The following is a 27,725-nucleotide window of genomic DNA, read 5'->3' as shown; positions in this document are numbered from 1 at the left end:
TTAGAGACCACCCTTCAACCTCACAGTTTTGTTGCTTTCAAGGGGTTGTATTCATCCAGCTTCTCAGAGTAGGAAATCACTCCTAACTGGCCAAAAATTCTCAGTGACGCATATTTGGTCCTACTTTTAGGACTGGCAGTGAAAGCATCTTATCAACTTTATTAATTTATTAAATCACTCCTATCTAGGTTGATTTTTAGGAGTGCTCCAGATGTGTCCTGACCTCTTAGGAGTTTTCAGGGGACGGCATTCAGGCAGAGATATTCAATGAGGTGTGATATTTTAGGAAAACTTGATGAGAATAAGCATATTAAAAGATAATTTTTACCAGAAAAAAAGAAAAAAAATGCTAGAGATAGGCTCTCACAGTGCATTTCCCAACACTGTGTGACATTCACAGAAATGATCATTTTTCCCCTCATATTGGGACCACAAGTTAACAGGAAGTGTGGTTAAATTGGAAATGGACAATGGAAGGGAAGATGCCCCACAGCGGTGCTGCACAGTGCAGTTTGCAACTGCCTGTGCAATGGGTATATGCAAGATGCTGCACTATAATGGGGAATTGTAAAATGCTGTGGTTGAATAGGGCTGATTTCACACAGCTGAGTCACATTAGGACTACCTAGTATTTTTATTTACTTAATAAGCTATATTTATTTTTTATTTATATGAAGGTTGTGTATATATCTATATAAGAGAACTACAACATGTCATCATAGTCTCTACTCTCTAAGAGTATACTTCATAAAGATCTCAAGTCCTAATCTGAGGTAGGACTAATTTTAGTCCTAAATGAACTTTCAGTGTTATTCCTTGAGGTGATTTTGAGAAGCTTGATAAATATGGGCCCAGGTATCTTTTGGGGAAATAAGCACCGCCTGACTCCCCCATAATTCAAACACTGGTTTTATTCATGTCAGAATAAAAATGGAGTTTTATGGCCCAGAGGTAGAAGCTCAGTATTTTAGACCGTGGCTATGATGACAATTCTTGTCAGAATAAATTCATTGTAAATAAAAAGATAAAGTAATGAAAGACTATTTGCATCATTTTCCCACCTTCTCACCTTGTGCACCAAAACCTTTGCACTGTCAATTAACAGTCTAAGACTGTAGGTTATTATTCTTCTCTGTTGCATTTCATCTTCTTTTCCTTTACTTCTCAATCACTCTTCCTCCTTCCTTTACCAGTGACTCTCTCTGCATATCTCTCTGCTCTTTATGCAGCAGCAAATCTAATCTGGAATATCTCCATATTTAGATGCGCAGGTTGCCCGATAGCACAGAGGAGCTGCTTTCCAAGCAGCTTCTTTATTCAAGGTTTGTTTAATGGAGGGGTTTTAATATTTTTCTGCTCTGGGACATTTTCTAGCATAACATTATACAGTTTTGCACTTGAGTTTTTTTCTGGGATGTTTTCAAGAAAAATGGGTTCATTTAAAATACAAGGTTTATACTGTCAGATTTTTGTTTTGCTTGGGATGCTTTTAAACATGAGTGAGGGAGCTAGAAGGCTGAAGCATGGAGGTGTGAGGAAGCTGGTAGGCAGAAGCACAGTGGCGTGTTTCCTGAAGGAGGGGATAATCACGGTACAGGCACGTGTCCTCTAGCGAGGTTTGACCTCGGATGACTAGACACGTCAGCCCTTAGCCAGAAGGTTGACCCTCTGGTTGAGTGGTTAGTATGGTTTCTTTGGTCTGGGAGACTGGGGCTTAAGACCCTCCTTTGCTACATTTACAATATATATTTTTTTATTTTTTACTTTTATTCAAACACTTATTCAGTGCTAGAGAGGTTTTTGCCATAGTGTACGTCATTCTATTTAATTTCAAAAACACTGGGTGGGATTGCAGCTCATTGTTTTATATGTTTTTAAAGGGAAAGGATTTATATTGTGTAGTTTATCACTTTTTTTCTTTTAATGTGAAGACAAAAAGAATAGAGGTGGGATACTAATTAGCCTGAGACATTTGGATGCTTGGTCTTGAAGTCCAGCTTTCTTAGGGGGGTACAGAGTGGCATGTAGCCTATGAATGATTTAAGAGAATTTGTGGTACTTTTTGCACAGCTTGAATTTTCTCTGAGGTATGATCAGAATTCTCAAGCAGTCCAGACCTGTCATATGAGTCAAGAACAGACAGTCTGATTTTCTCCACATAGGTAAAAACCACTCCTTTGATCTGAAATAATAATGCCTTCATCCAAATGAATTTAGAGTCTAATAATTATACTGAAATATCTATATAATAGATATTTCGCTTTAGAAAGACATTATTTAGCATCTAATGTCATGTCAAAGCATTCCCTCTTTATTTCTGTCACAGTACAGTGCTGCTCTAATGGAATCATAATGTCTAATTGTTTCAGCTCCTCTGACTACCGACACTGATAAATGTGTCTGCTGATTTCTGACAGCAGTAACCTCAGATTCTTCTTTTTAATCTTTGGGAACATTTTTGTGAATGAAATTTGCCCACAAACTGATAATGCTAATGATCAAATCTCACAAATGCACACCTCCTCATAAACAGGTGACATTCATCAGGCTGAAATGAGAGATTTACGACAATTTTTTCCAGTTAAGAAAGTTTGTTGGATCCAACTTGGAACAAACCTCAAGCAAACATCATAGAAAAAGTCAGAGATGTTAAGAAGAAGAATACATACTGTAGTAAAGTGCACTATAAAGATATAAAGAGCAGGCAGAACAGCATGTTAAACATGTTAAACCACTATCTGTAATGATGCATGCAATCATCACTCAGACTCATTGTTGTGCAGGTGTCGGCAAAAGCAATGTAATAACATTGTATTTGTCCTCTGCTTTGTCAAAGCATGCTGATGTGTGTGTGTAGCAGTCTCAATCGTTTATCATGCTGTTGGTTCAGGTGGCATTTGGTTTTATTGCCACACAAGGTGTCAGTTCATATCAGTACAAGATACTTTGTATGCCATGCTTGTATGCCATATGTAAATGATGTGAAAACCTCAGCCACTGAGCACAAACCTGCACTATGCTGACCAGAAAGGGAAAAAAAAGAAGTGTCACTGCTTTCAGTACCATTCTATAGAATGTGACAATGATGCCAATGTATTGTAGCTCTGGTCATATACAGACCTATGCATACTTCACTTAGTCATTCTTTGACTTATATTACATAACATCCTGTGATGTCAGATTTTTCAGAACACAGACAATATCCAAATATGCATTTACCTTGTTTTCAACATGAAGTCTCAGAAAAATATTGCAGTATATAGAGTTGGAAGGAGTCTCAACTGCCATTCTGTCCACAGTCTGAGAGGCTGTAGCTGCATTTTCTCTCATAACGGGTGCTATTCAGCTGAAAATAGATGTTGTCCTGTCCATGCTCTTAAAGCACTTTGGAAACCCATAGCAACCCCTTATAAACAATTGCATTTGAATTTGAAGACTTGCTTTCAGTGTAATTACTGGAGCACACACCATGTCTGCTGGTTGAAAATCAGGCCTGTCTTGATTTGATCAGTTACTTTGCTCACTTTAATTGGCACCTTGGGCCTTTTGAATGCTACTTTTTTGAACATGACTCATAGTTTGTTAGATGGAACAAACTATATTGTGGCAGTTAAGCTATTCCCAGAGCTTTATTAGTAGTGGAGTAGAACTACTACTACAGTAGTAGTTCCAACCTGGGGACTGGGGCCCCTAGAGGGGACAAAAAGTAAATCGTAAGGTTCAACAGATGATGAACTACTGGAGAACCTTGGACTGGATCATAACTTACAGAAGATTACTGGTTCCAAACCAAGAAGTTAAATCAGAAGGGTCATGAGTAAATGGAGTTGGAGAAAAGGAAAAATGTTTCTGCTCCACAAAATTGTGTTTATCCTACTAATAACTGCTTTTCACTCGTGAATTGATGAATAATCTGACACCTCAAGGGCTTTAAAATGTGGTTAGACAGACAGTGGGGTTGCAAGTAGACAGATTTGTTTTAAGGGGTCATGAGTCAAAAACTTTTTGGGACCACTCTACTCGAAGAAAGGGCATGGGGGTCATGATAATTCAACATAACAGTCCTCATTATGAAGTTAAGCCTTTTTTCATTCAGCCCACTCACTCTAAACATTTCATTTCCTATGTTGTTGCTACTTTTACTTCTATTGTAAATACTCATGTTAGAGATGATTGGGTGTGCTGAGGTAATAGATAAAATCTGGAATGAGGAACTATTTTGATCACACAGGTGGATTACAAACTGCAGATACATTGTAAACCATAGACTGTATATAAAGCTGGACATAGTGATGTGTGACATCACCTATTGCTTTGCATTGGAGCCAGTTTGAAGCCCAGAGTTGCGGCTTCTGGTCAGTACCATCTTTTCTGTTTGGAGCCAGGACCTTCCAAATAAGGAGTGCGGGGTGTTGCCTTTCATGCTCTGGAAATGTCCCGCTACCTCGGACCCAAGCTAACACTAGCTTACTGTGAACACGGAGCAGTGCACACTTGGGCTAACATTAGCTATTTTAGCTAAATTGTGCTAAAACGGCAGGTATCATAATCAAGTAACATTAAAAGGTATTTTAAACGTATTTGGCATAAACGTATTATGCTTCTCCTTATTTTCAGACAATGATATAATGTCACAATGTCGGATATTCATTTTAAAAGTGGCCGACGTGTCAAATAACGAGGTTAACGTATGTAGTAGTAATCCCTGTGAGCAAAAAGCAGCAGCTTCAGACTGCTCTGAACACTCGGTTTCCAGCGGTTTTTTCTACTTTCTGCCTGAGCTGACATCAGTTTGTGACAGATTTCTTTATTTCTTTATATGGACATCTGCTACATGCACAGCGTGCAAGTTCGCTGCTCCGCTCTAGGAGTAGTTACGCCAAGCCACGACGCCATTACACAGCATAGCAAAGTAAAATAAGTAGTTTACTTGTTGGAGGTGTGCTAGTTGTCTGCAGCTTTTCATAAAACATCTCACTGTGGCTGTTTCTGCTTGTACTACTCCTCCCTGCATCATTTCTAACTGATCCACTGATCAAATAGCTCCAAATAGCTCTATATGTTGTTGTTTTGTCTGGTTTTCAGCGCTGCTAACGAAGCTCTGCTAAGTCAGTGAGGTACATGTTTTTACTTCCTATATATTCTTCACAATAAAAGTCTCCCATTAGTTAGTCATTTAAAAGCTTTTAATTTGAAGCAGTAAAGCAGGAAATGTTTGGTTCGCAATGACAGTAAAGTTACACAACTCTGATACGTAAAGCTGGCCAATCAGAACAGAGTGGGCTCATCGGGAGGGGGGCCTTAAAGAGACAGGAGCTAAAATGGAGTGTAAGAGAAACTGTGTATATTGAGGGGCTGCATAAAGGGCCAGTATAAGATAAATAAGGAGTTTGAACTTTGATGAACTTTCATGAAGACCTACTGTAGTGGAGTCCAAAAATAAAAATTTAGAGCTGAGATGAGCATAACAGGTCCCCTTTAAACTTAGTAAAATATTATGACAAAAGTCTGACTCAGTGCGAGTCCTGGAGCCAGGGAGAGCAGCAGGTGAGCCAACTGTCAATCACAGCTGTCAATCAGCGCCCACATGGCGGATATCCAAGCTTCTATAAGTCTTCAAATCTTATTAACGGAGCAATAATTTGAAAAATGACCACCTTCTTCCCACCAGAAGCGCCACAGTGCGTCTTTGTTTTATTGTTACACTATTGTGTCTTTCCTCTTGACTTGTAAAATGCCTCTTAGATTATGAAATATTTTGTATTTATTACTCACAATTTGGCCTAAGTGTGGTGCCAGAGCAAAGCTTGATGGATGACTACAGGGTTTGTCCTCTGGGCAGCATCAACATGCTCAGTAATTTTCATGTCTATCTGCCCATTTGATATTTCTTGTGTCAAAAGGGACATTTAAGCCTGATGATGGTGTTAGAAGAAAGACCAGGGGGGCAGGGAACTGCAGACCATGAATATACACAGGACATTGCATGTCCTACTGGCTAGTAGTTGTTGAGTCTTTCTTGTCTGAAGAGTTGGCATTACCATTCTTCTCCACTGGCTTGGTAAATATTGTAATTGAGATTGTGATTGGTTTACATAAAAGTAATTTTTCATAGACTTGTTTTTGAATAACTGTTGTAGTTATTTTTCATGTTGGACATGTTTTTTAGGCAGTGGCGTAATTGACTTCACATTGTTTTTTCTTAAAACAGTAGTAGTATTTTTAAAGCACGAGGAGGTTGTCATTTATAAGAAAAATGTCTTCTCTGTATGAGTTTGATTTGCTCCAACAAGCTCGTTTTTTAGTGTGAGTCATGTTTCAAGAAAGCTGCAGTGTGCTTGTTCCAGGCTGTAATCTGTGCAAAAAAGGCAAATTTGTTGCTGCAAGCAACAAGGATTTAATTTATTACCAAGCAAAGCTCCTTTTTTGACACCGGCCGCTCTACAAGTGAATGATTTTATATTCAGAGATGAAAAGCTGCTGCAGTGAGTGTGCAAAAAGCTGCCATGCAGAGAGAACGCAATGCAAATACTTTTAGAAGTTGAATTTAAAATGTGTTTGTGCATGTATCTGCTGTATAATTAAATCTAATGGACTTCTCTGTTTGGCTCTGTCTACTTCTGTGTATGTGTGTGTCGTACCAGTGGGACCAGTAACTGGCGTGTTACAGGCTATTTAGACTTTGAATGGATAATTGATCAGTCATTCAATTAGTTCATCAGCAGGCCCTCGGGGTGAGGCAGGCCCTGTTGTCATAATCACAATTTTGGTCAATATTGAGATCACGATTATTTAACACAACTATTCATTGATTCAAAGAACATAAATGCTTCCATTGTATTAAATGTAAAGCCTAACTTTACTTTTAATGTTATTAAATGAAGACAAATGTCCTTCCCTCTTCCTAGTAATGTTTTTGGTTGTACAGCGTTATAGGTTGTGTTTCTCCAAAAGTTGATTCTTGTTCAACTTACTCGCTGCAGCCCGCTGCAGGGCCCCTAGAGCCCCCACCCCTCCAGCCTAAACGCACAACCCATCTGCTTTGAGCTGGTTACCTGAGGCTGGTGCTGCGTACACAGTGAAATCATGACAGGAAAAAGAAAGTCATTTTCTCTCAATGGAAAACATAGTCTTCTTAAAGCTCCTGACAAAATGCCAAAAACGAGCCAACAAGATGCAGCAGCAAAACAACAAGCGTTTGAAACAGCTGTTCTGTATTTTGAAACAGTCAATAAAATTCAGTAAATAGTGAAGCTGCCTGTTTCATTACTTTATATTCATGAAATAAATATACAAATGTCAATTATGACATTGCATGAAAAATTAAGAAAAAGAAAAAAAATTGGTTATATCATCAGCTATATATAATATATAATACCCCACCATGTTCACCAGCTTTTCTGTATAGTAAACCAAAACTGAGCTGAAAGACACTAAAATGCTCTGTAGAGGAGACTGCAGAGTTGGTGATAATTCTCCGTGGGTTCATCACTACAAGCAACACCTTTTACATTACACATAGCCATCTGACCCATTGTTAATATGAAGATATTTTTGTAGTGCAGCTTTAAATAAAATGTGAGAAACAGTGTGTGGGATTTCTGGCTCCTTCTTGAAGGTGAGCTAACTGACAGTCACCACCTTAATGAACCATTACTTGGTTTGAGATCTCTCATTTAATCTAATGGTATGATAAACCATCACATTTGGGCAGAAGGTGCAGTTTTATGCCATTTTTTCACTTCATGGCATGGGCTTGACTCTACTCTACTCACCTTTTTTGGTTTTTCATCAGGCAAAAGTTGTGGATAGTACCTGGTACCTGGTATCTGGTGCCTACTTTTTTTGGTATCACCTCTGTCGAAGATCCAAACGAGCTGAGCTAATGCTAAAAGGTGATGTGAAAACACTGCAGACCAGTGATTGGTCAGTCATTTATCTCATTCCTCTTCTTTCTACCACTGCTCCTCCTCATTCGACCACTGTCACATTGAGTCGACAACAAAGCCTTCATTTTTATCGTTATCAAACGAAAAGAAATCTCCTCCCCTTGTCCTGAACTGGTCCTAACTCAATACTAGAGTACTTTCTTGTTTTCTGAATGAAGTGGTACACAAGATGAAGCAACTGGAACGGTCATCCCTGAAAACGCCGCCCAACACTGAGGGGCTACTACCTGTAATGAAAGTAAAGCGAGTAGAATAGAGTAGAGTAGAGTTGAGCCAAGCTGGTACCATGTAATGGAAAAACAGCTTTAGTCTATTGGTCTTCAGGCCTCTGAAGCTTCATGGTGGCTCCTAAACTAGGGCACAGCTTTTGTGTATGAAGTGTGTATGCAGTCTTATACAATATATATAAAAATGAATAGTTGTGCACCTTATGTTTTAAGATGTCGGTGGTACTTGTTTAAACGTTGCATGGTACAGTGTTTGCATGTCTATTTTTTTGTGTGTATGGTTATGTGTGAGGATGGCACAGGAACAGGAGTAATGAGTATCAGAGAGAGAGAAAGTAAATATGCAAAGGTGTTTTGGTGATGAATCAATTCCAGGAGGACAGATGGACAAACAGCACCTCTAACTGATCTTTCCACACATACCTCTGTAACCAAACACACAGAGAGGAGCGTACACACACACACATACACACACACACACACAGAATCAGGGCCAGGAGGAGGTCTCTGGGGTAAACAGATGTTCAGTGCGATGTGATTTGTGTGTTTTGATTTGTTGCCATCCGCTGCTGGATCCAAAAGGCCACTATCCTGTTTCTGTTGCTGGACTCCCACAAGGCCATGCGACAGACTTTCATGGCTACCAAAACCACAGCAGCCAGGATATTCAGAACATGTCTACACAACACTAAACCTGTGAAGAGCCACATTAAGTTCTGATTGAACTGTTTAGCTTTTTGCAGTAAACCTGCAGTGTAATGTCACAGAGGAAGCGTGTGTATGCTGAATACTCCCACCTCCGCTGCTATATTCTTATTACTGTACTACAGAAGGCTGTGAGTCTGTTAGTATGATGATGTTATACCAGTTTTCCATATAACAAGCTGCCATGTTTATAAGGCACATTGATCTCCTGCTGGTTTGTGAATCTCATGACATGCGTCTCTTTAGGTTGTAACTTAATTTGTATCATTGTGTAATGCAGATAATGTGTGTATTGCATGCTGCTCTTTTGAATCAGACAGTACACTAGAAAGAAAGTGAAAATTTTAGTAAACAAGGTGTGGGCCTTGGATGGGTTAGTGATCCCAAATGGACGACATACGGAAAAAGTTGGAAAATGTGTGGTGAAAATCAAAACACAGAAAAATGCATGTACATGAATTAACTCGTTAACTTATGATAACCAGTGTTTAAAAAATGTACATGACCAACAGATTGCACTCTGAAGTGCCCCACTTGTATCCCGATTTTGTCCAGTCATTAGCCCATATGGACAAATGGGTGCACATGAGGATGAACGCTCAAATATGTTTCATCCGCAGCTCACCTTGGTCCTTTTAGCCACCTTCACTGGCAGACACACATGGTGCCTATACAGACACAGAACCCTGCATAGGTTAGTGACTAGATATAAAATATATACTTTACTAAATTTAGATCACAGATAAATCTGAAAAAAAAAAAAAAAATCCTAACCCTAATTTACTTACTCAATATTTAACTTCCCTGAATTCTTAAGTAACTCTAAACTCCAATCCATTCCTAGTGGAACCAATGAACCAAACCTTATCCCCACCTAAAACAGTTATGCAGTATAAACACACCTTTGACACACACACTAAATGTGTCTTTTCTGTCCTTCTTTTCAGACACATTGAGAACTGGACTGGTCTGGATATTTTGAGGGATGTGGATATGGAGCTCTACACCGGCTTACAGAGGCTGTAAGTATACATTCCTCTATGTGTGTTTGTACATAGTGCTTAAATGGTTCTACAGTGTATCACATCTATACTGCCTTGTTGGGGATATTTCTCTCCATTCCTGTTCATCAGACTAATGCCGGGAACTCAATTGTTCCAATAGTTAACTTAGATGTATGTTGTATGAAATGTTTCTGGGACAAACATAACATGTAGAGAACTGAAAGTGTTATTACAGCAGTATAAAAATGGATGCATTGCACTGATAACAGAAGTAATCTGAACAACCAAAGTACAACATGAATTATGAGCATCTGCTATGCAAAGAATGAAGCAAGAAAAATGAAAATAAAGGTAGCACCTTTTGGCTCCTTGACCCAAAATGTGACTCCTTGTCTATTATATAGTATGTAGGCTATGAGCATTTTTAAAAAATGATTTGACCCTCATAGTTTCTTGAACCCTTATTGCAGTAATTTACTTTTACCACACAAAGGATAAGAAGAAAAATGAGCTTTTTGCAAATGGTTTTAATTTTTTGGTCCAGAAAAGAAAAATCATAGGCTACAAGTGGAAAAAATATTTTATACTTTACAGTTATTGTCTTAATGAAATGCCACATTAGTAAGCTTTGTAAAATGCAAGGTAAAATATTGCTGATTCACATTAAACATCAAACATTTATTGGAGACATGGTGAAAAATTATTTTGTTGAGTGGTTAATTTGAATCTGTTTTTCCCTTGGCTCTAAACTTGTGTCACAGCTGGACTTTGTCCTGATTAGCTTCTCTCATTTAAGAATTACTGTCCACTTAGCCTCCAATTAGCCCACTTTTCTGCAATTAAACTGAAAAATCACCACTCAGCAGGCTTACTGCTTTAAAATTCCAGTATTTTGAGGACCTGCCACTGAAAGCTTTCAGCTTGCTGCTTTTTATAATAGGCCTACAAGCTATTGGGTGGAAGTCCACTTAAGAAAGTAAACTTTTAGACCTGTATAAGCAAATGGCATGCACACCCTGGAATACAAAGATGTGCAAACTGAAAATGGAGCATCTGGAAAGTGGCATGTCAGCCAGAGGAGAGGAATATATTAGACTATGGGTAAAGATCCTTTACTTTATCAAAAAAGAAAAGGAAAAGAAATCAGAAGCCTACACTGTTCTCTAATCAACATTGATTTGATCATTGCTGCCTGGACGGAGACTGTCTGGAAGGTAACACAATAAGTTGTAACATTAGTCGCCCAAAAACGACATACAGTCACATTTGAGTGACCCTGAGCAGTGGTGCAGTTCAGTTAAAAAAATAAAATACTTTACTGTAATCTTTACTTTACTGTAATCACAACCCTATGGTTATTATAGTTGCCATGACACGAAGATGGTCCAATATTAAGAAAATAGTAACTTGAACCCACACCACATGTCTCTCTAACCTTGACCAAGTGATTACATTAACTCAAACCATCATCTTTCCCTAGACCTAACCAAGTGGTTTTTGTGCCTAAACCTAACCAGACCTTAACCACAGTGTTGTCACACCATAACACATCATTATTTTTAAACAGTGATGTGTAATGGTTTTAGAGAGCACAGACAAATGATGCTTTCCTGCCCATTACTGATGATAGGGGCGCCAGATTAGAAAACGCTCCTCACATGGTCAAAATGAATCACATGGTCAAACCACATATCTGGTTGTTTAATTTGGAGGACTTGTTGTCTGGATGATGGCAGACATAATCATGACAAGAAAAGGCACAGAATGACGATGGTGACAGAAAATGTCAGACATTAATCTGTCAATGAATACACAACAAATAGTCAGTTTAAGCAAATCAACAATTGTTCTTTTTTTTTTCTTGGGCTAGTTTAGTTCACTAAACAGAGGGCAACAGTGGTCATGATAAGAGCACATACTTAAAGATTTTAATGAAACATGTAGTTTTGGTTCCCTCTGCAGCATCTTAAGATACTGTTAAACCTCTACAAGTATGTAGGAAGCACTTGTTAGTCTATGGTCATTTCTAAGAGCACCTACTGTAATTTATGATGCTTTAGGGAAATATCTCTCTCAAAAAAGTTTGTAAAATGGATTTTACAGTTTTCTTAGCCTAAAGATGCTTTTGGGAAAGGGGGTCCTGGTCTTGAAATTAACTCAATTAGAACAACTTTACTTCAGGTATTAACATCATTGTTCTTATACTGAGCCATTACAGCTAAATATGTCTAGTTTAAAGCTTCATTTAATGTATGGAATAGACTTTCTCATTCATAGCAATACTCTTGTACGACCCTAGAACTCAACTCATGACTCATATATGCTTAGCTGTAAGCATAATCCCTAATTGACAGATAATATTATCTAAAAAAGCTAAAAATTATCAGACAAGACGCATCTGTCATTTGTTTTTTTATACTGTCTCATTGGCCACAGTCCAGTCACAGCTAAAGACAGCAAATTAAAAGTGTCGAAGAAGAAACAGAAGCTTTAGGTTGCATTGATTCTCAAAGGGATGCTCCTGCACATCCACGACTCCGTGGAATGAGTCCAGTCCTCCAGCTGGGCACATACACTGGCACATCTCCCACTCACAACTAGCTGATTAAAACCGAGCTGCAAGTTCCTCTGCAGCTTCATTTTCACCTTCATATCCAGAGGAGCTATTGTGGGAGATAACGAGTACACTAATTGACAACAGCTGGTTGACTGTCAGACTAATTTTGGTCTTTTTCCTCAAAGTATTTAAAGTTTATCACAGTGATTCGGTTGCTTACTGCAAATAAATATAGTAAATATCTGCTAAATAAACTTTTATGTACTTGTGTGTAAGTGCATATCTCTGCCTTCAAAATATGTTTTTTTCAGAGCTGTCAACGGCATCTTACAGTCTTACTTATTTACACAACATCCATTACTGACCAATTGTAAATCTACAGGTGGTGTATATGTGTGACAAAGAGACCACACTATTCGCCCCATTTACACTTTGACATATTTTTAACCATGCATGTCATTTTATGTTTAGCCAGTATGAAATATTTACCTGTAGCATTACTAGCGCATACTATCCCAGGTTTGTTTGTGTTTATGTTACATCACATTACATTACAGTTACTGCTTAAATCATGTTCAGTTCAGTTATTTATTGATTTCGTCTACAGTCTCTTGAGTTAAACTCTAGCTCTCTTTGGTCTGTTGCCATACTCACCATGCTTTCTCATGACTTAAGGGTGGGAGATGGGGGGGGTGGGGGTTATTGTGGGTTGAATGTTTTGTTGAATATAATTTGTTTATTTGTGATAAGATTAGTTTCTTGGTAAGTTGGAGGGGAGTATTAAAAGTCATTGTGAGGAAGCCTGACCAGATTGGCTTGGAAGGTGGTAGGAGGCAGAATCAGACTCCTGTTGAATGAGTAAAAAATTATTCATTCTGTCTAGTGTAACAAAAAAATAAATGAATACAAGCAAATCAAACTTAACTGGCTTAACTCAAACTTAGGCATGATCATGTGCAGGCAGCTACACTGTCATCCTCTCATTTCTGCTCTTCTAAACCAACATCTATCCCCTTAAATAGGCCCTCCAATCTACTAAGCAGAACCACATTTCTTACAGGGTTGTCCTTTCCCAACTGGCATATAACAATGCTACTTGTATCAGTCGACACTGTTTACACAAAAGACATCATCCACAACATAATCCTCATTACAAGCTAAAATAAATACAACTCATATAGATACTTAATCAAACATTTAAAGTCTGTATAAAGCAATGACAGTGCTCTAACTCCACAATTCAGTACTAAATAGTTCATAGTCTTTTCACATGTTTTCAGTAATTACTTTCTAACATGTATAATGTGTTTAAAAAGAAATCTCTGATTTCTCTTTACACTTTAACTAAGTAAAATAAATCTCACTAACATCACTCATGGAAAGCATGGTGAGTATGGTAGGAAATACAAACTAATCTATAACTCAGGAAACTCAGGATTTAAATTAATAAACAATAAGTTAACATAAATACTTGTCTGTTTTGATTAAACCATAAATGCTGGTGTAAATATAAATGAAACACAACGGTAAACACAATATGTGAACACAATGCTACATATACTGGCTAAACAAATGACAAGTATGGAAAGAAACACAAACTGTAATGGGGACAAATGGTGTGGGTCTCACCCACTTTGTCACAGTCATGTTTGTAGCTGGATCCTACACTTCCCATGATGCAACCTTTTTGTCAGACCCTCCCTGCCAGTTACTTGGCCACATCTTTCAAATTCCACACTTCCACTGTAACACAGGTTTTCTGTTTGAAATTTGTTGTCTCCATGCCAAGCTGAGATAAGCCTGATGACATGACAATGACACCATCAGGGTAATTTTCTTCTTTTTTACAACCAAGCTTCTCCTGAGCTACAGAAGACATTATACAGCTGGCTCTTGTGTACTGGTACTAATCATGACAACTCTGATTTTATATGTAAAATGGGATCTCTTTTAGAAAAGTATAACAGTTTAACTGAGAGTCTCAGTCTAACAGCTGTCAACTGTGGTTGTCACATTCCCACCCTCAGTTTTCTTTGGCTGAAAATAACTGGTAATAATGACAACAAGTGGAAACACTTAGCTTTATATTGTCTCTGTGGGTGCTGTCACAGGTCTGTCAGTGTTTTTTATAGTCAGTGATTTCAGCCAAAATATTCTCCTCAAAAATCATGTATCTGAGGCAGGCTGTTGTGATAGCACATGTTTAAATCCTTCAATTTCCTTCAGTAGTCCTGACAAAAGTGGTGTGACAAAGGTTACTGAAGTGTTAGTATTTTTATAAGTATAATTATTTTTAATTTTTGTTTTTGATTTCAGTTCATTTCCAGACTGGGCTCGCTTATTCCAGTGTAGTTTGTATTGTTCAAAAATGTTTTAGTTTAGTTTTTATTAGTTTCAGTATTAGTTTTAGTTTTTTAAATTATAATTGTCAGGGGCAAGATTTAAGAAGTTCAGAATAGGTATTACAATACAAACAACACTTTGTGAAGGTAATTGACTCACAGTCATGTAGACATCTGATTCTCAATAAACATATGCACCAATGCCTCCTCATGCTTGTTGTAAATTTGACCAAATTGAAAAAGACTAAAACTAAAGACATTTTCTGTATATTTTTTCTTTATTTTAGTTAGTTTTGTTATGTGCGCAATATTGTTTTAGTTAGTTTTCATTCTTTTCTAAATGAAATGGTCTGGTTTTTATTTTTATTTCAGTTAACTAAAATGTTTTTTCACACCTAGTTTTAGTGTTAAGCTTTTAATTTTTAGTTAACTGTAATAACAATGGTTAGCAACAGGTGTCACACTGAATGCTCTGTAGATTGGATATTAATTTGTTCTGCATTTTCAGCATTGAGAACTAATAACTTGTGATTGCAGAATTGAAAATTGATACAATTTATATATTAAACATGTTTGCTGTTTTTTATTTGTGTTCTGTTTTTTTGTGTGTCTCTCTTCCTCTTCTTCCTCCCATCATTCCTTACTTCACTCTTTTATTGCTTGAATTGTCTTCTTTGGTAATTATTCCTGTATTACTCTTCCTCCACTCTGATTGACTATAATTCCAAGTCATGGACCTGAGATTTACTCATCAAATCTTCTTGTGTGTGTGTGTGTGTGTGTCTTTGCTGTAGAACCATTACGAGGAGCAGCCTGCGTACGATCCAGCCTCGTGTTTTCTCGAAGAATCCCCACTTGCGCTACATGTGAGTACACACACAAAGGCAAACATATAACAACATCCCTGCATACAGAAAAAACATGCTGTCATTAAAGCACAAACAAGGACCTGCATATGTCCTGGAAAAATGTACCATTTGTGGGTCGAGGGCAAAGTGTTTGTTGATGCTTTCAGCCTTGAGGCTTTAATTTCTTCTTCTTTCTTCAAAGTCCCCCTCTACTAAAAAATGTGTTCTTTGTGCGTCTTCAGTTGGATTTTGTTCTCGTCACTGTACAGAATGATGTATGTGCAGAGTTTGTTTCCACATTCATCTGAAGGGGTAACGTTTCTATGTGCTCACCTTAAATCTGAGTTTAAGGCATGTACCTACAAGCATGATTTGTGACACAACTAGTTTGGAGCCAATTGTGACCTCATTGCACATATACAAAGTAGGAAGCGTCTTGTGTCCAACAATATTTGTGTATTTATTCATTCTGGATTTTTCAATGAGGGGGGAAGGAGTACATGTCTTTTTAAGGAAAGAGGTAACTTAACGTTTTTTTTTTTTGTGAAAACCACATTAGACGCATTATTATTCAAAACAGAATATTTTTATATATCTGTATCGTTATAAAACATTGTCTGGAGGGAATCTCCCTCAAACTGCAGTGCCTTTGCCACCAAATCTAACCATAACTATTTGCTATAAATGGTTGATTCTTTAACGTGTCTTCAACTGAACTAATACCGAAAATCAACGGACACTTCAGAGCATTTGCAAAAGGTAAAAACATCATAAGAGGTGTAAAGTAAGATCATGTTTTAGAGGTAGTGAAGAATAGTCAGGATGAAAATATGGTTATTTAAGAGATTGTTCCATGTGCAACCTGGATGCCAAGAAAACTGTGGAGAGGGCGCTTCATTTAGTTGTAAAACGATGCATGTTCATGAGTACAGTTGAGTGTGATAAAACTGTCACTTTTATGTAATACATTTAGTTGTGTAGTGAGGTCACATTCAAACTGGCAGTCACTGGATTAGAGGCACTGACTCGAAGCAGCAAAGGCCGAGATATCCTGACTTTTAGTCCCTGTGATGTCCCAAGCCTAAGGATCAGTATCGGGGCCATTATGTATGTTGCATTATCTGTCTTATGAGGTAACTTTTTGGTGGAGGATGCGGAGGTGAGGTGGGGAGTTGTTGTTTAACCAAACCAATGGGAAGCAGGATGATTGGATGTTTGGATGTGACCAATTTTCCCAGTTTTTCCAGTGAGAGGGAAATGGGTTGTGTTGAGCTCTGTGTAATCGAGAAGCATCATTGTGAAGGAGAGGGGATCAGTCAAATACTAGAAAACCAGCCTTCCCAAACTATAACAATGATTATGATGTCACAATGATGTTAGCTCTGCCAAAGAAACAAAGTCACCTACCATCATTTCATAAGGCTGTTGAAGACACTTTTCCCATGGTGGCCATTTTTCAGTTTATTCTGAAGCCCTATCCTGAAGAGTTCAGTGTATTATGACCTTAGTATTTATTGCTTGGCTACAGTATGGGATTGTAGTAAGCTGTATAGGTGTTCAAAGCATTCATAGCTTTATTTTATATTGGCATCCATCTTCTTACAGTTTTTCTCAGTTGCTTTAGTACATTTCTCAGATCAGAAATAAAATTCTCAAAACTACTTGTTCAGCCTCCACATCATCTAGTCACTTGTGCACATTATAAAAGCAATTTCTCATTCTTTTGAATGATCTGCAAATGCTTTGGTGCATTCATGCAAATGATTATGTTCAATTGCCTGTTGCTTCCTACATTATCAATTGCTTATGTCATGTTGATCAAAATGTATTATACTAAATCTGTGTTGAATAGTCTTGCCCCCCAAAATATCCACAGATGTCACTCACTTCAATTGACATGATTACCTTGGTAATACAGCAGTAATGCCGCGGCGGCAGTAAGGAGGGTTGAAATCATTTATCCAAGAGTACCTGCAGTGCACACCAACAACCACCAGGTGACCCATGTGAGTGGTCCAGATGCAGTGTCTGTCTGTCTCTGTGTAAGGTAGTCAATGCGTCTTGTTTGCTTCAGCCCCTAATGTTTTGAGCATAACCCGTGTATTTCTTCTCCCTAAAACTGGAATTTTAATGTAACAGAGCAGAACTTAATGTGGAGCGTCGGAGGAAGGGGGAGAAATATGGTGCTACACAACAAGATGCATACAGGCCATGGAGGATTTATACGATTAGTTATTTTTACAATGAATGGAGCGGTTCCTGCAGCTGTGTCCGGTGTTTATAATGATAAATGCGTCTATAAATTTAAGTAATGTGAGCATTTATGCATGTGGCACAGCATTAACACCAGATCGGTCGGTATTAATATTCTGTGTTCTGCTACACATCTACATTTAAGAGTTCCAAAAATTTTAAATATGGAAAACCAAAAGTCAAGTTTACTAATTTAATTTGGTTCATGTTTTTTTTAAAAATTATTATTAATAGACACCGATAGTGTTTATTACCCGACAAAACACTTTTTATATGTTACTGAGGTCTTCTGCTAAATTCGTGTTTCACTCAGTAGAACTTAAATGTAATAAATCAGCAGTTATAAAAATGTGTAAACTGCATTGTTAAGGCAGACGAACATTATCTGGGAAACATCATGCTTATTCACTTTACATGGAGCCAAAATTAATAGCAAATTATGTTAAATGTTGGCAGAATGAGTTAGTGTCTATTTATGAGAAATCATAAATGATCTTTTAGAGGGAGTAGATGTTCCGGAGGTTTTCCTCCGACAGTAAGCAACAGTTGAAGACTTCATCTGATGACATTTAAACTACATTTAACTGATAAAAATGTTTACTGTTGCATACATTTTGAATGCAGGACTTTTATCTTTAAAAAATTGTTTCACAACATGACACTTATCGTCACAAACTGAACTGGCCACAGGACATTAATCCTCACTTAGCATGATGCTAGCAACATATTAATACAATGGGAAATCCCATAGAAAAATGGCAAAGCTAGCAGAGTTAGTATTACACTATTTAACTTAAAACAATTACTAGATGTTTACGCAAAATGGTCTTTATGCACCCATGATAACTTCATAACTAAAAAATAAACAATATGATACAATATGGAGCCTTGAATTAAGACATGACAAACATAAAGTGCCACACATAACTATAGCATGCGCTGTGCCAAGCTAGAAGAAAGATAGCTCAATGGAGTCAGTCCGTTTCTTCTGCAGTTGCAGATAACAATAACGGTGGCGTTATTGAGTGGAAATATGGACAGTGCCACTCTGCCATTGCAATTACATTGTAGTCAGACGGGGTTTTCTCCTAAAATCCGGTCAGCAGGATTCAAGCACTAGTGCGTATCTAGTGCAGCCCCCTCTTTTACCACTGCGGCAGCAAATGCCAAATGAAACAAGTAACATCTGTAGGCATTCGTTCATTACATGCAAAATGGTTAAACCAGTTGTCTTAATCTGTCAAGCATATTTTCTATGCATAACTATTAGACTTTTTTTGGTAAATGTGTCCTGAATTGCTCTCAGGTGAATCTCGACTTTCATTAATGAAGGGGAATGTGTGAAGTGTTAGATCAACCAATGATCAACAAGTTCTCTAAAATAGCTCAGAGGTGCATCTCATAAACCTTCAGTTGGCAAGCATATGTATATAGACAGAGCACAGCACAGTGTTACAATTTCTGACAATGGAAGAACAACAAGGAAATTAACAGGGTCAACAGCCGGGAAGAAAAAGAGGAGTAAGGCTGTGTGGAGAATGGTAGAGAGGCAAAACAGAGGAAGAGGTAGAAGAGGCCAAGGACATAGGCACGTTCCTGATGAAATACATAAGGGCCACATTTGTGGACAGTCTTCTTTATCATGGCCTTACAATGGCTGAGGCTAGTCAAAGGGTGCAGCTGAATGTTAGGAGAACAACTCAATCATTTAAACGTTTCATAAACAGAACAGGTATGTAATCCAACAACGTGCATTGTACTGTAATACTGTATACTTACTGTAATGCTTCATATTACAGTAGTTCACTTGCATTTTAATAAATAAAGTTTATACAGATATATACATATATATACACACATATATAAAACATATACTGTAACACACACACACACACACACACACACACACACACACACACACACACACACACACACACACACACATATTGTTTTTAATTCAGACCTTTCTTCATTTTTTTAAAAATGGTAATTGTGTTTTTACTTTATCTTGTGCTATACTGTATGTATAATTCTATTTTATACCTATGGCTAGTCTTCCAAAATTAAAGTTAGTCGTTTTGGATAGAAGATGAAAGATATTAACATAAAGAAGCTTCTTTAGCTGATATATGGAAGCAAGTCATTGATGTACTCCTGTATCCAGTGAATACAGACTCGTTGTCTGCAGACCTTCTGCTGCTCTGCCTCTTCGCCACATACTGATTTTGCAGTGTACTTTAAATTTTTCATCAAACATTTCTTTCTGTGTAACTTAAATCAAATATGGCTCCCATTTGAGAAGGGTTGCCAACCTCAGCTTATGATTGTTTTTCTGTGTTTGAAATATTACCGAGTATATTGTTTATATTAAGCAAGATTTTTGATAAAAGCTTTAAACCCCACCCCCAACCCAGTTTCTTCCCATTGCCCCATCATTCTCCATTTATATGAAGATAAGTCATATGTACTGTGAGTGACAAAAACAAAATGATACAGCTATGTGTGTATTTGCAATTGTGTGCAGTCTCATATTTGCTAACATCTTATCAGTCTTATGTAGCACTGTGTGAAAACTAAAACACTATCTCTGGTAGTAACTGTGGGGGATTGTACCTCAAACTACTATCTTTGGAATCTTGGGAACTTAGTCTGAGTTATCTGAAGTTGTTGTGAGCAGTGAAAGCTCGTAGAGGAGCTACGGGAGAGCATAAATTCCCCATTTGTCTTATGAAGCATCTTTATCTTATAATGCAGGAAAAAACAAACATTGTCTGCAGATGTGCTTGAGGTTCTGTGTTTACTCTCTATTTTAAATGGCCCCTCAAATGGACATGTGTGAATTTTTCAGGGAGTGTGAGAGTGTGTGTCAAATGTATCCAAAGTTGTGTGAAGCATGAGATATACCGTATTTTTAGTGCCTTTTATTTTCTTTTGTTTTTTCAACAACAATTTTATGGATTCCCAATTTCTTGTGTTAGAAACATGAACCAAGACCATGTTCAGACAGACATCAGCACTTCAGTGAAACCACTGTGTTGACACCAAGTGACAATTACCACAGATTGAAGCTGAAGAGAATATAAAAGTACCTAAAAGTGCCCCCGACAGCCACTTGATGCTCCAACTGAATCCAATTCAAAAAAATTCAACTCCTCTCTAGAAATACTAAGTCAATCATTTACTTCAAAGAGTCATCCATTTCGATCTCTAAATTCAGGCCCTCTAATAAGTGTGCTGGTAGTCATTTGTAAATTATTGCCTCATACTTGAAGACTTACAGTAGCTTTGATGTCTAACATGTGGGCATTGATTGACAGCTGTGATTGACAGTTGGCTCTCCTGCTGCTTTCCCTGGCTCCAGGGCTTTTACTGAGTCGCACTATTGTCACAATATTTCACTAAGTTTAATGTTACTTATGCAGCGCTCAGTGTTCCCAGTAAGCTAGCGTTAGCGTTAGCTTGAGTCTGTTTCCAGAGCGTAAAAGGAAACACCTTGCACTCCTTATTTGGAAGGCCCTGACTCCAAACAGAAAAGATGGTGCCGACCTTAAGCTGCAACTGTGGGCTTCAAACCAGCTCCAACCAACGGTTGATGTCACACCTCGCTATATCCAGCTTTATATACTGGCTGTGGTTGATACAGAATGGATGTCAACACAAGGCTTGTGCAAAAAAGTTGAGCGTGGCTCAATTATTGCTACAGTGCAATGTTATATGTCAATGCAGTGCTCTGACCAATCAAATACATGCAATGACATGCTGCTGGTACGTTACATTGTAACATGGACATTTTCCCTTATGGTCATCTAGATGGAGGATAAAATGATGTCACTGTGATAGCTTTAGTGTAAAATCCTTTCTTTAGTATTATAGAAGGCTGTCCAATGTTTTTATTCTGACAAGCCTTCAAAATCTTCCTGACTTGTATTTTATCGTCTCACTGGCTGGAACCTGCAGCAACCAACATATCCCATACCATTTTTAATGCAATACTGTTTTCATTCTGACATCCTGATAACTGTCTTGAAGTTTGGGTTATCTGGATCTGGATCTGCCGACTCTACTCTTTGCCTTCGACTGTCAACAAATGTCAGCTGTTCTGCTGATCAGCTATTAGCAACTGCTTACTACCAGCAGCTTGCAAATGACTAGGGCTTGCCTTAAGCCTGGTGGCTAAGCTCAGCTCATCTCACATCATGGTGGTGCTAGAGGTAATATCAGAGTCAACAGAATCATTAGTAATCAGTCTCTAGGGCCATGAGAATCTATAGCAGATTTAACAGCAAACTGGACAGCAGTTATCAAGATATCTTGCTTTAGACCAATTTCCAGGTCACAGGGCAGAGGACAGGGGAGCAAAGATGGGAAAGCAAACTCCGCACCAGAAATGGAGTCAGCACTATGAAAAACAATTACAGTCTCATTGTCCTCAGAACCAGCTGTCCAATATCCTAAATACCACCAAAACTATTGGTCCTGTTCAATGAACAAACATCTTTAAAGGAAGCTACATTGGAAGTAGTCCACAAAGGCAGAAAATAGCTGTTAAACAGAGCCTGTGAATTAGGGCCTGTATCACGAAGCGGGATTAGTGGGTTAGGAGCTATCTTTGAGCTTAACTCAGGTTTTCTGGTATCACAAAGCTGGCTCACTTTAATAAATCACCATGGTAACTTGTGCTGAACAGTTAACCTACTCTGGAGCAGGTTAACTTTAGGGGATCGGATCACACCTTACCAACACCTGACCACTGATCAATTCCTACAGGACAAAAGTCTTGGGTCTACCATAAAGTGACAAGTAAAAAAGAGAAATATATATTCAGTAGAATCATTTTACTTTTCCTGGTTTTCCATTCCCACTAGTTATAAAACAGAGCTGCTAACAAACAAAGAGACAGTTAACAACACTAAACACATAATGATGATTAGCTGCATTTTAATTGTGCAAAGTTTCTTTTATCCCCAAAGGGAGAACTACCAGTGTCGATGATTTTACACTATGATTCCATCACTGCAGCTCAGAATAACATGAATTGACTTTGTGATGACAACAGAAATAAAACTGAATCCTCTGTTGTCTTTTATTAGAAAGTAATCCACACACTGTGATTAGCTCCATGATTAGAAATGCAAGATTTCAGTCAGATGGACCTCATCAGACATTAACTACCTTTCCTCTCCTCTCTGCTTTGGTAGCAGAAACAATCTGAAATTCCTTTTTACTTTTTGATGTGCATGTGATTATATTGTATACATTTCACCTCAGTGAATATCCCTGTACTGTCATTATAACCGTAATTTTCCGTATCACTGTTTAATCTCATATCATATAAAGTACTTCATTCATGGTTCTGATGATGTTGCTCGTAAATAACAACACCGCCTCATTCACATAAATGCGCTTGTAGCTGGATAGGAAGTTGATTGAGCTGGTTGATGACCAGCTTCATAATACAGGTTATCCAGGACGGCCAGTATTAGGCTCAGTGAAGCCAGCTCACCCAAAGAGAGCCAGCCTAAGCTGAATTTGCTTCATGGTAGAGTTGTGTTTCTGAGTTTATGTGGATTTGTAGATTTGGCTGACAAATGTCCAACACGCTCCAAAAAATTCCCAACTTTCAGTATGGATTGCCTTTTGGTCCTCAGCACAGAAGGGTTAAATGCTGTTTATCACTTGCACATCTGTACTGTAAGTCTGAACACATTACTGAAGCCTCACAGTCATTCTGATGCTGCTGTTTCATACGTTCAGAAGTCATTTACGTTCTGACAGCCAACTAGAATGATTGTTGCACTGCAGTAATTGTTTTCCTCACAGCAGCATGTAATTATAAAGAAGAAAAGAAGATTGTACAGCACAATCTTGATGGTATTTATTCCTATTCACGCATGTATACTAATATGGATGTTTATAGATTTGGTCTTCAATTTTTTCTACCAGCTTCAATAACTGGATATTATTTAATGGAACAATGCTATCAATCTAAAAGGCTGCTAATCTTTCCAGCTTAACTTTTTACAAAACATTTTATTTAAGCCCCAAAGCACTGAACTACAAATTAAATTAAAACATTAACTTCCCCATATCATTGCATAGAGTCAGTTTACAGTAGGGCTGGGCGATATGACCAAAATCTCATATACTGATATAGGTCATTTCATATCCCGATAACAAACTCTATCCCAATATAGCACATTTTAATTCAGTGAATAAATAATTGATCCGTCCCCTCCGTCTCCCCCCATCGGGATAAAGCCGCCTCCGTGTGTGCTTTTACATAGCATGTAGGTGTTCCGGATTCAGACTGATCAGAGAAGTAAACTCTGCCACTCTAGGACAAGGTGAGGACAATTTTCCTCATTTAAAAGTTAAGTTAGACTTTTCTTTTGGCTTCCCGTCTCATTTTCAAAATAAGACATGAGAGAGAGAGAGAGAGAGAGAGAGAGAGAGAGAGAGAGAGAGAGAGAGCAGCTGTGGTCAAGTGAGCTAGAGAGTGAATGAAGAGAGGGAGAACTGGTAGTGAGAAAGCCGGTGAATCAGCTCAATAAAACGTTATTTTCTGTTTGTTTCACAGCGGTTATGTTATAACCCTGCAGCTGTAGCAGAGACTCTCACACACTGAGCTGAAATTAAAATAGTGCACATAAATTTGGTAAATAACATAAATAAAGACAGTCTCTACTGAGTTTTTCTGTCATTTATGGTCACCGTCTCACTGCTTCTCTGCTCTTTCTCAGCGTGGCCAGGGCTGAGCCCTCCGCGTGTGTTCAGCGCAGTAGAGACAGACAGCAGTGGAGAGTTGACAACTAAACTCGTTATGATACTGTAAGTGCAATAAAAGCTTCGCCAGTAAAAAGCCAAGAAGAGTAATTTATCAATGTAATCCGCGCAAAAGATGGACAAACTCCAAATGAAGAAAAACATTGCCATAAAAAGTGTAATGTGTCACAACGATATAAAGGATAGAGCAAATATGAAACGATAGACATTTTGCTCTCGTCGAACGATATATATCGCTATATCGCACAGCCCTAGTTCACAGTAATGAGACGATCTTATAGAAATACTGTGATTTGGCACTAAAGGTTTGTGTTAAATGAGAAGAAAAAAGATGATATGATGGGGAGAAAAGACCAAAATGAGAGAAGATGTATAAGAGGAGGAAGGAAGAAGATATCTGGAGGGGAGAGGATCACGGTAGACAAGGGAGATGGGAGGAAGGACGAGGAGAAGGTGCAATGAGCTAGAGACAATGTGAGTATAGCAGAGGGGGAAATAGGAGTTGAATCTATATGTTGCTGGAATAAATCCCACCAAATCCTACATGTATCTCTGGAGACCTATAGCAGAGCCTTTTCATTCTTTCATCTTCTCTTTTTATCTCATTTCTCTTTTGATGTCCTCTTTTCAATACCTATACACATACCTCAGGTCTACTGTTTTATGTTTTTGTAGATGCACTGCTCGTTGAGAATAGAATTAATGTTATATGGATTTACTATTATACAATAAACAAATTATTGATCACTGAATCTTGTTAATTAGCAGCAGAATTGCAGCTGGTAATCCCACTATTGCTGCTCCTGCTGCTACTACTACTATTGCTACTAATATAATAACAATAGCATCAGTATGACTATTAGTGCTGTTACTCCTCCAGCAGCAGTAATAGCAGAATTAGTCGATGAAGTAGAAGTATTAGTAGTGGAAGGGTTCAGCATTGTTTACACGCGCTGAGGCTGTGTGTGCACAACCATACTGCTATAGTCTTGTCCTTGAGGGAATTACTTTTTAACTAATTATAACTAACTAATTATTGCTTTGTATTTTTCATTTATTGCCTATTTTTTACAACCTAACTTTGTGGAAAGGAGAAGGGGAACAACAGGTTATGGAGAGTCCGTTGGGAGCACTTTACGTGTGTCAGTAGCTCAGCTTTATCTCTGGGGAACACCCCCAACTCCAGGAGTGATGTCCATGTTAGGAAATGTGCGTCATGTAGCAGGTGGATGTGACTCCCCTTGTTGAGACCTGCTGGTAGACATAACAACGGAACAGAGGAGAAAGACTGAGACAGAGATGTAACCGACCGGTGTGCTGATATTTGACATGTTTTCTTTTTCAAAATATTTGTACGAAACAAATATTCATAAAAAAAAAAAATCCAATATTTGTGCTTTGCCGAATAACATCTTCGTATTCAGGCACAACCCTAGTGGAAGTGTGGGGAAATACATATAAAACAAACACTAATCCAATCTTCTTCCTTCAAAAAAGAGCAATAAGAATCATAAACAAAACTACTTACATTGAACCAACAAACCCACTTTTTATTAAATGAAAAGTACTAAAATTTAAAGATCTGGTTGACTTCAACACTGCCCAAATCATGTACAGAGTAAAAAATCAACATTTAGTAAGGACAAATACAAAATATCATTGAGCCATAATCAAGAGAATTAATGTATGTAGTGAAGAAATTAAAATATGTGGAACACTAATAAAATTTAAGACTCTTCAAAAATAATATATTGAATGGATATGGGATGGAATTGTGATGTTTTGTTTGTTTCCAACCTGACTGATTTGTTCTTGTGTTGTTTGAGTGTTTGGTTTGTATTTTTTCTGACTGTTTTGTTTGAATCCTTGGTTTTTGTTTGATTTTATAGAGATGGGTATCATGGACACCGGTTGTGAATAGTTGAGCTTTCATATTAATCATAAAAGTTTATTATTTAAAAAAAAATAGGGGGGTAGGATTAGAAAAGTTTTTAACTTCTTCCTACTCCTTTTTGAATATGGAATTGAAATTGAAAGTCAGAAAAATCACAAGACCTCAACTAAACAAACCTCTTCAGTAATCTCCAGTGTCTTTATATTGAAATGTTTGCTGCAGTTAGCATGGTATTCCCAGAAGTGGGAGAATAAGACTATTTATAAAATGTTACTAGCATACATCTTGACATTTGTTTTGCATATTTCATGTAGTGGAGCTCCACACTAGGAGCTACAAGAAGCCATGCTCAATAGGTGTGACCGTGTATTGTGATGTCTCCAGTGCGCCACTTTGCATGCCAGCCAGACATAGTGTACTTAAATACCGAGTCTTGCAGCTGCACACATGAGAGCATGTAGACCAGAGCACAGACCATGCAGAGACCTGTCCACTGTATATCAATTTGTCAAATTCTGGTTGCGCCACAGTTCTGCTTTGTCTCTGCCACGGTTCAGATGCCCACTGGAAGCATTTCAGATTCTAGAATGTGACACAGCCACATTCAGTTTTATAACATTAGGGGTCAGTGGCAGCAGTATTAGTAGCAGCAATGGTGATAGCTACTGATAGTATTGGCATTTTTATTAGAAACATCTGAAGTAATACTAAGAGTAGTGATTTTTTTTTGTAGCAATAGTGATAGTTTTATTTTTCCTGTAGTGACACATCACCATTGACTGAATAGAAAATCTAAATTGTATCTGTGTTTGTCTCTCTGTGTCTCCCTGCTGTGGTCACACATTCTCCTTTGATTCTAGCTCCATCTGTGTCCCTCCTCTCCTTTCAGCTGGTGATGTAAGAATGTTTATTATTCATAGCTGCTGAGATTATGGCCCTCATCAGTATTCCTCTCAGGACAGAAGGGAAGAGAAGAGAGAGCATGAGACACACATTTCATATATATTTAGGGATCCAAGCAGCAAAGCGGCTGGAACCCTATTGTTTTTTGTTCTTCTCCTCCTCCTCCTCCTCCTCCTCCTCCTTCTTCTTCTCCTTCTTCTCCTTCTTCTTCTTCTTCTACTTCTTCTTCTTCTTCTTCTTCTTCTTCTTCTTCTTCTTCT

General features: G+C 38.0%; 1 protein-coding gene across 2 annotated transcripts in view; it reads left to right on the top strand.

Annotated features, from left to right (window-relative positions):
- Positions 1–9,859: 9,859 nt before the first annotated feature.
- The window catches only part of LOC122986452 (NT-3 growth factor receptor-like), a 227,087-nt gene continuing 209,221 nt past the window's right edge, over positions 9,860–27,725 (top strand). For both annotated transcript variants that reach the window (XM_044357745.1, XM_044357746.1), the window contains exons 1-2: positions 9,860–9,903; positions 15,579–15,650. In XM_044357745.1, the coding sequence (XP_044213680.1) occupies positions 9,875–9,903; positions 15,579–15,650 (101 nt within the window). In that variant the 5' untranslated portion in view covers positions 9,860–9,874. The remainder of the gene's footprint in view (positions 9,904–15,578; positions 15,651–27,725) is intronic.

Source organism: Thunnus albacares, chromosome 7, assembly GCF_914725855.1.
Source record: "Thunnus albacares chromosome 7, fThuAlb1.1, whole genome shotgun sequence".
NCBI lineage: Eukaryota > Metazoa > Chordata > Actinopteri > Scombriformes > Scombridae > Thunnus > Thunnus albacares.
Note: the sequence above shows the minus strand (reverse complement) of the source record. Positions and strands in the feature narration are given on the sequence as shown.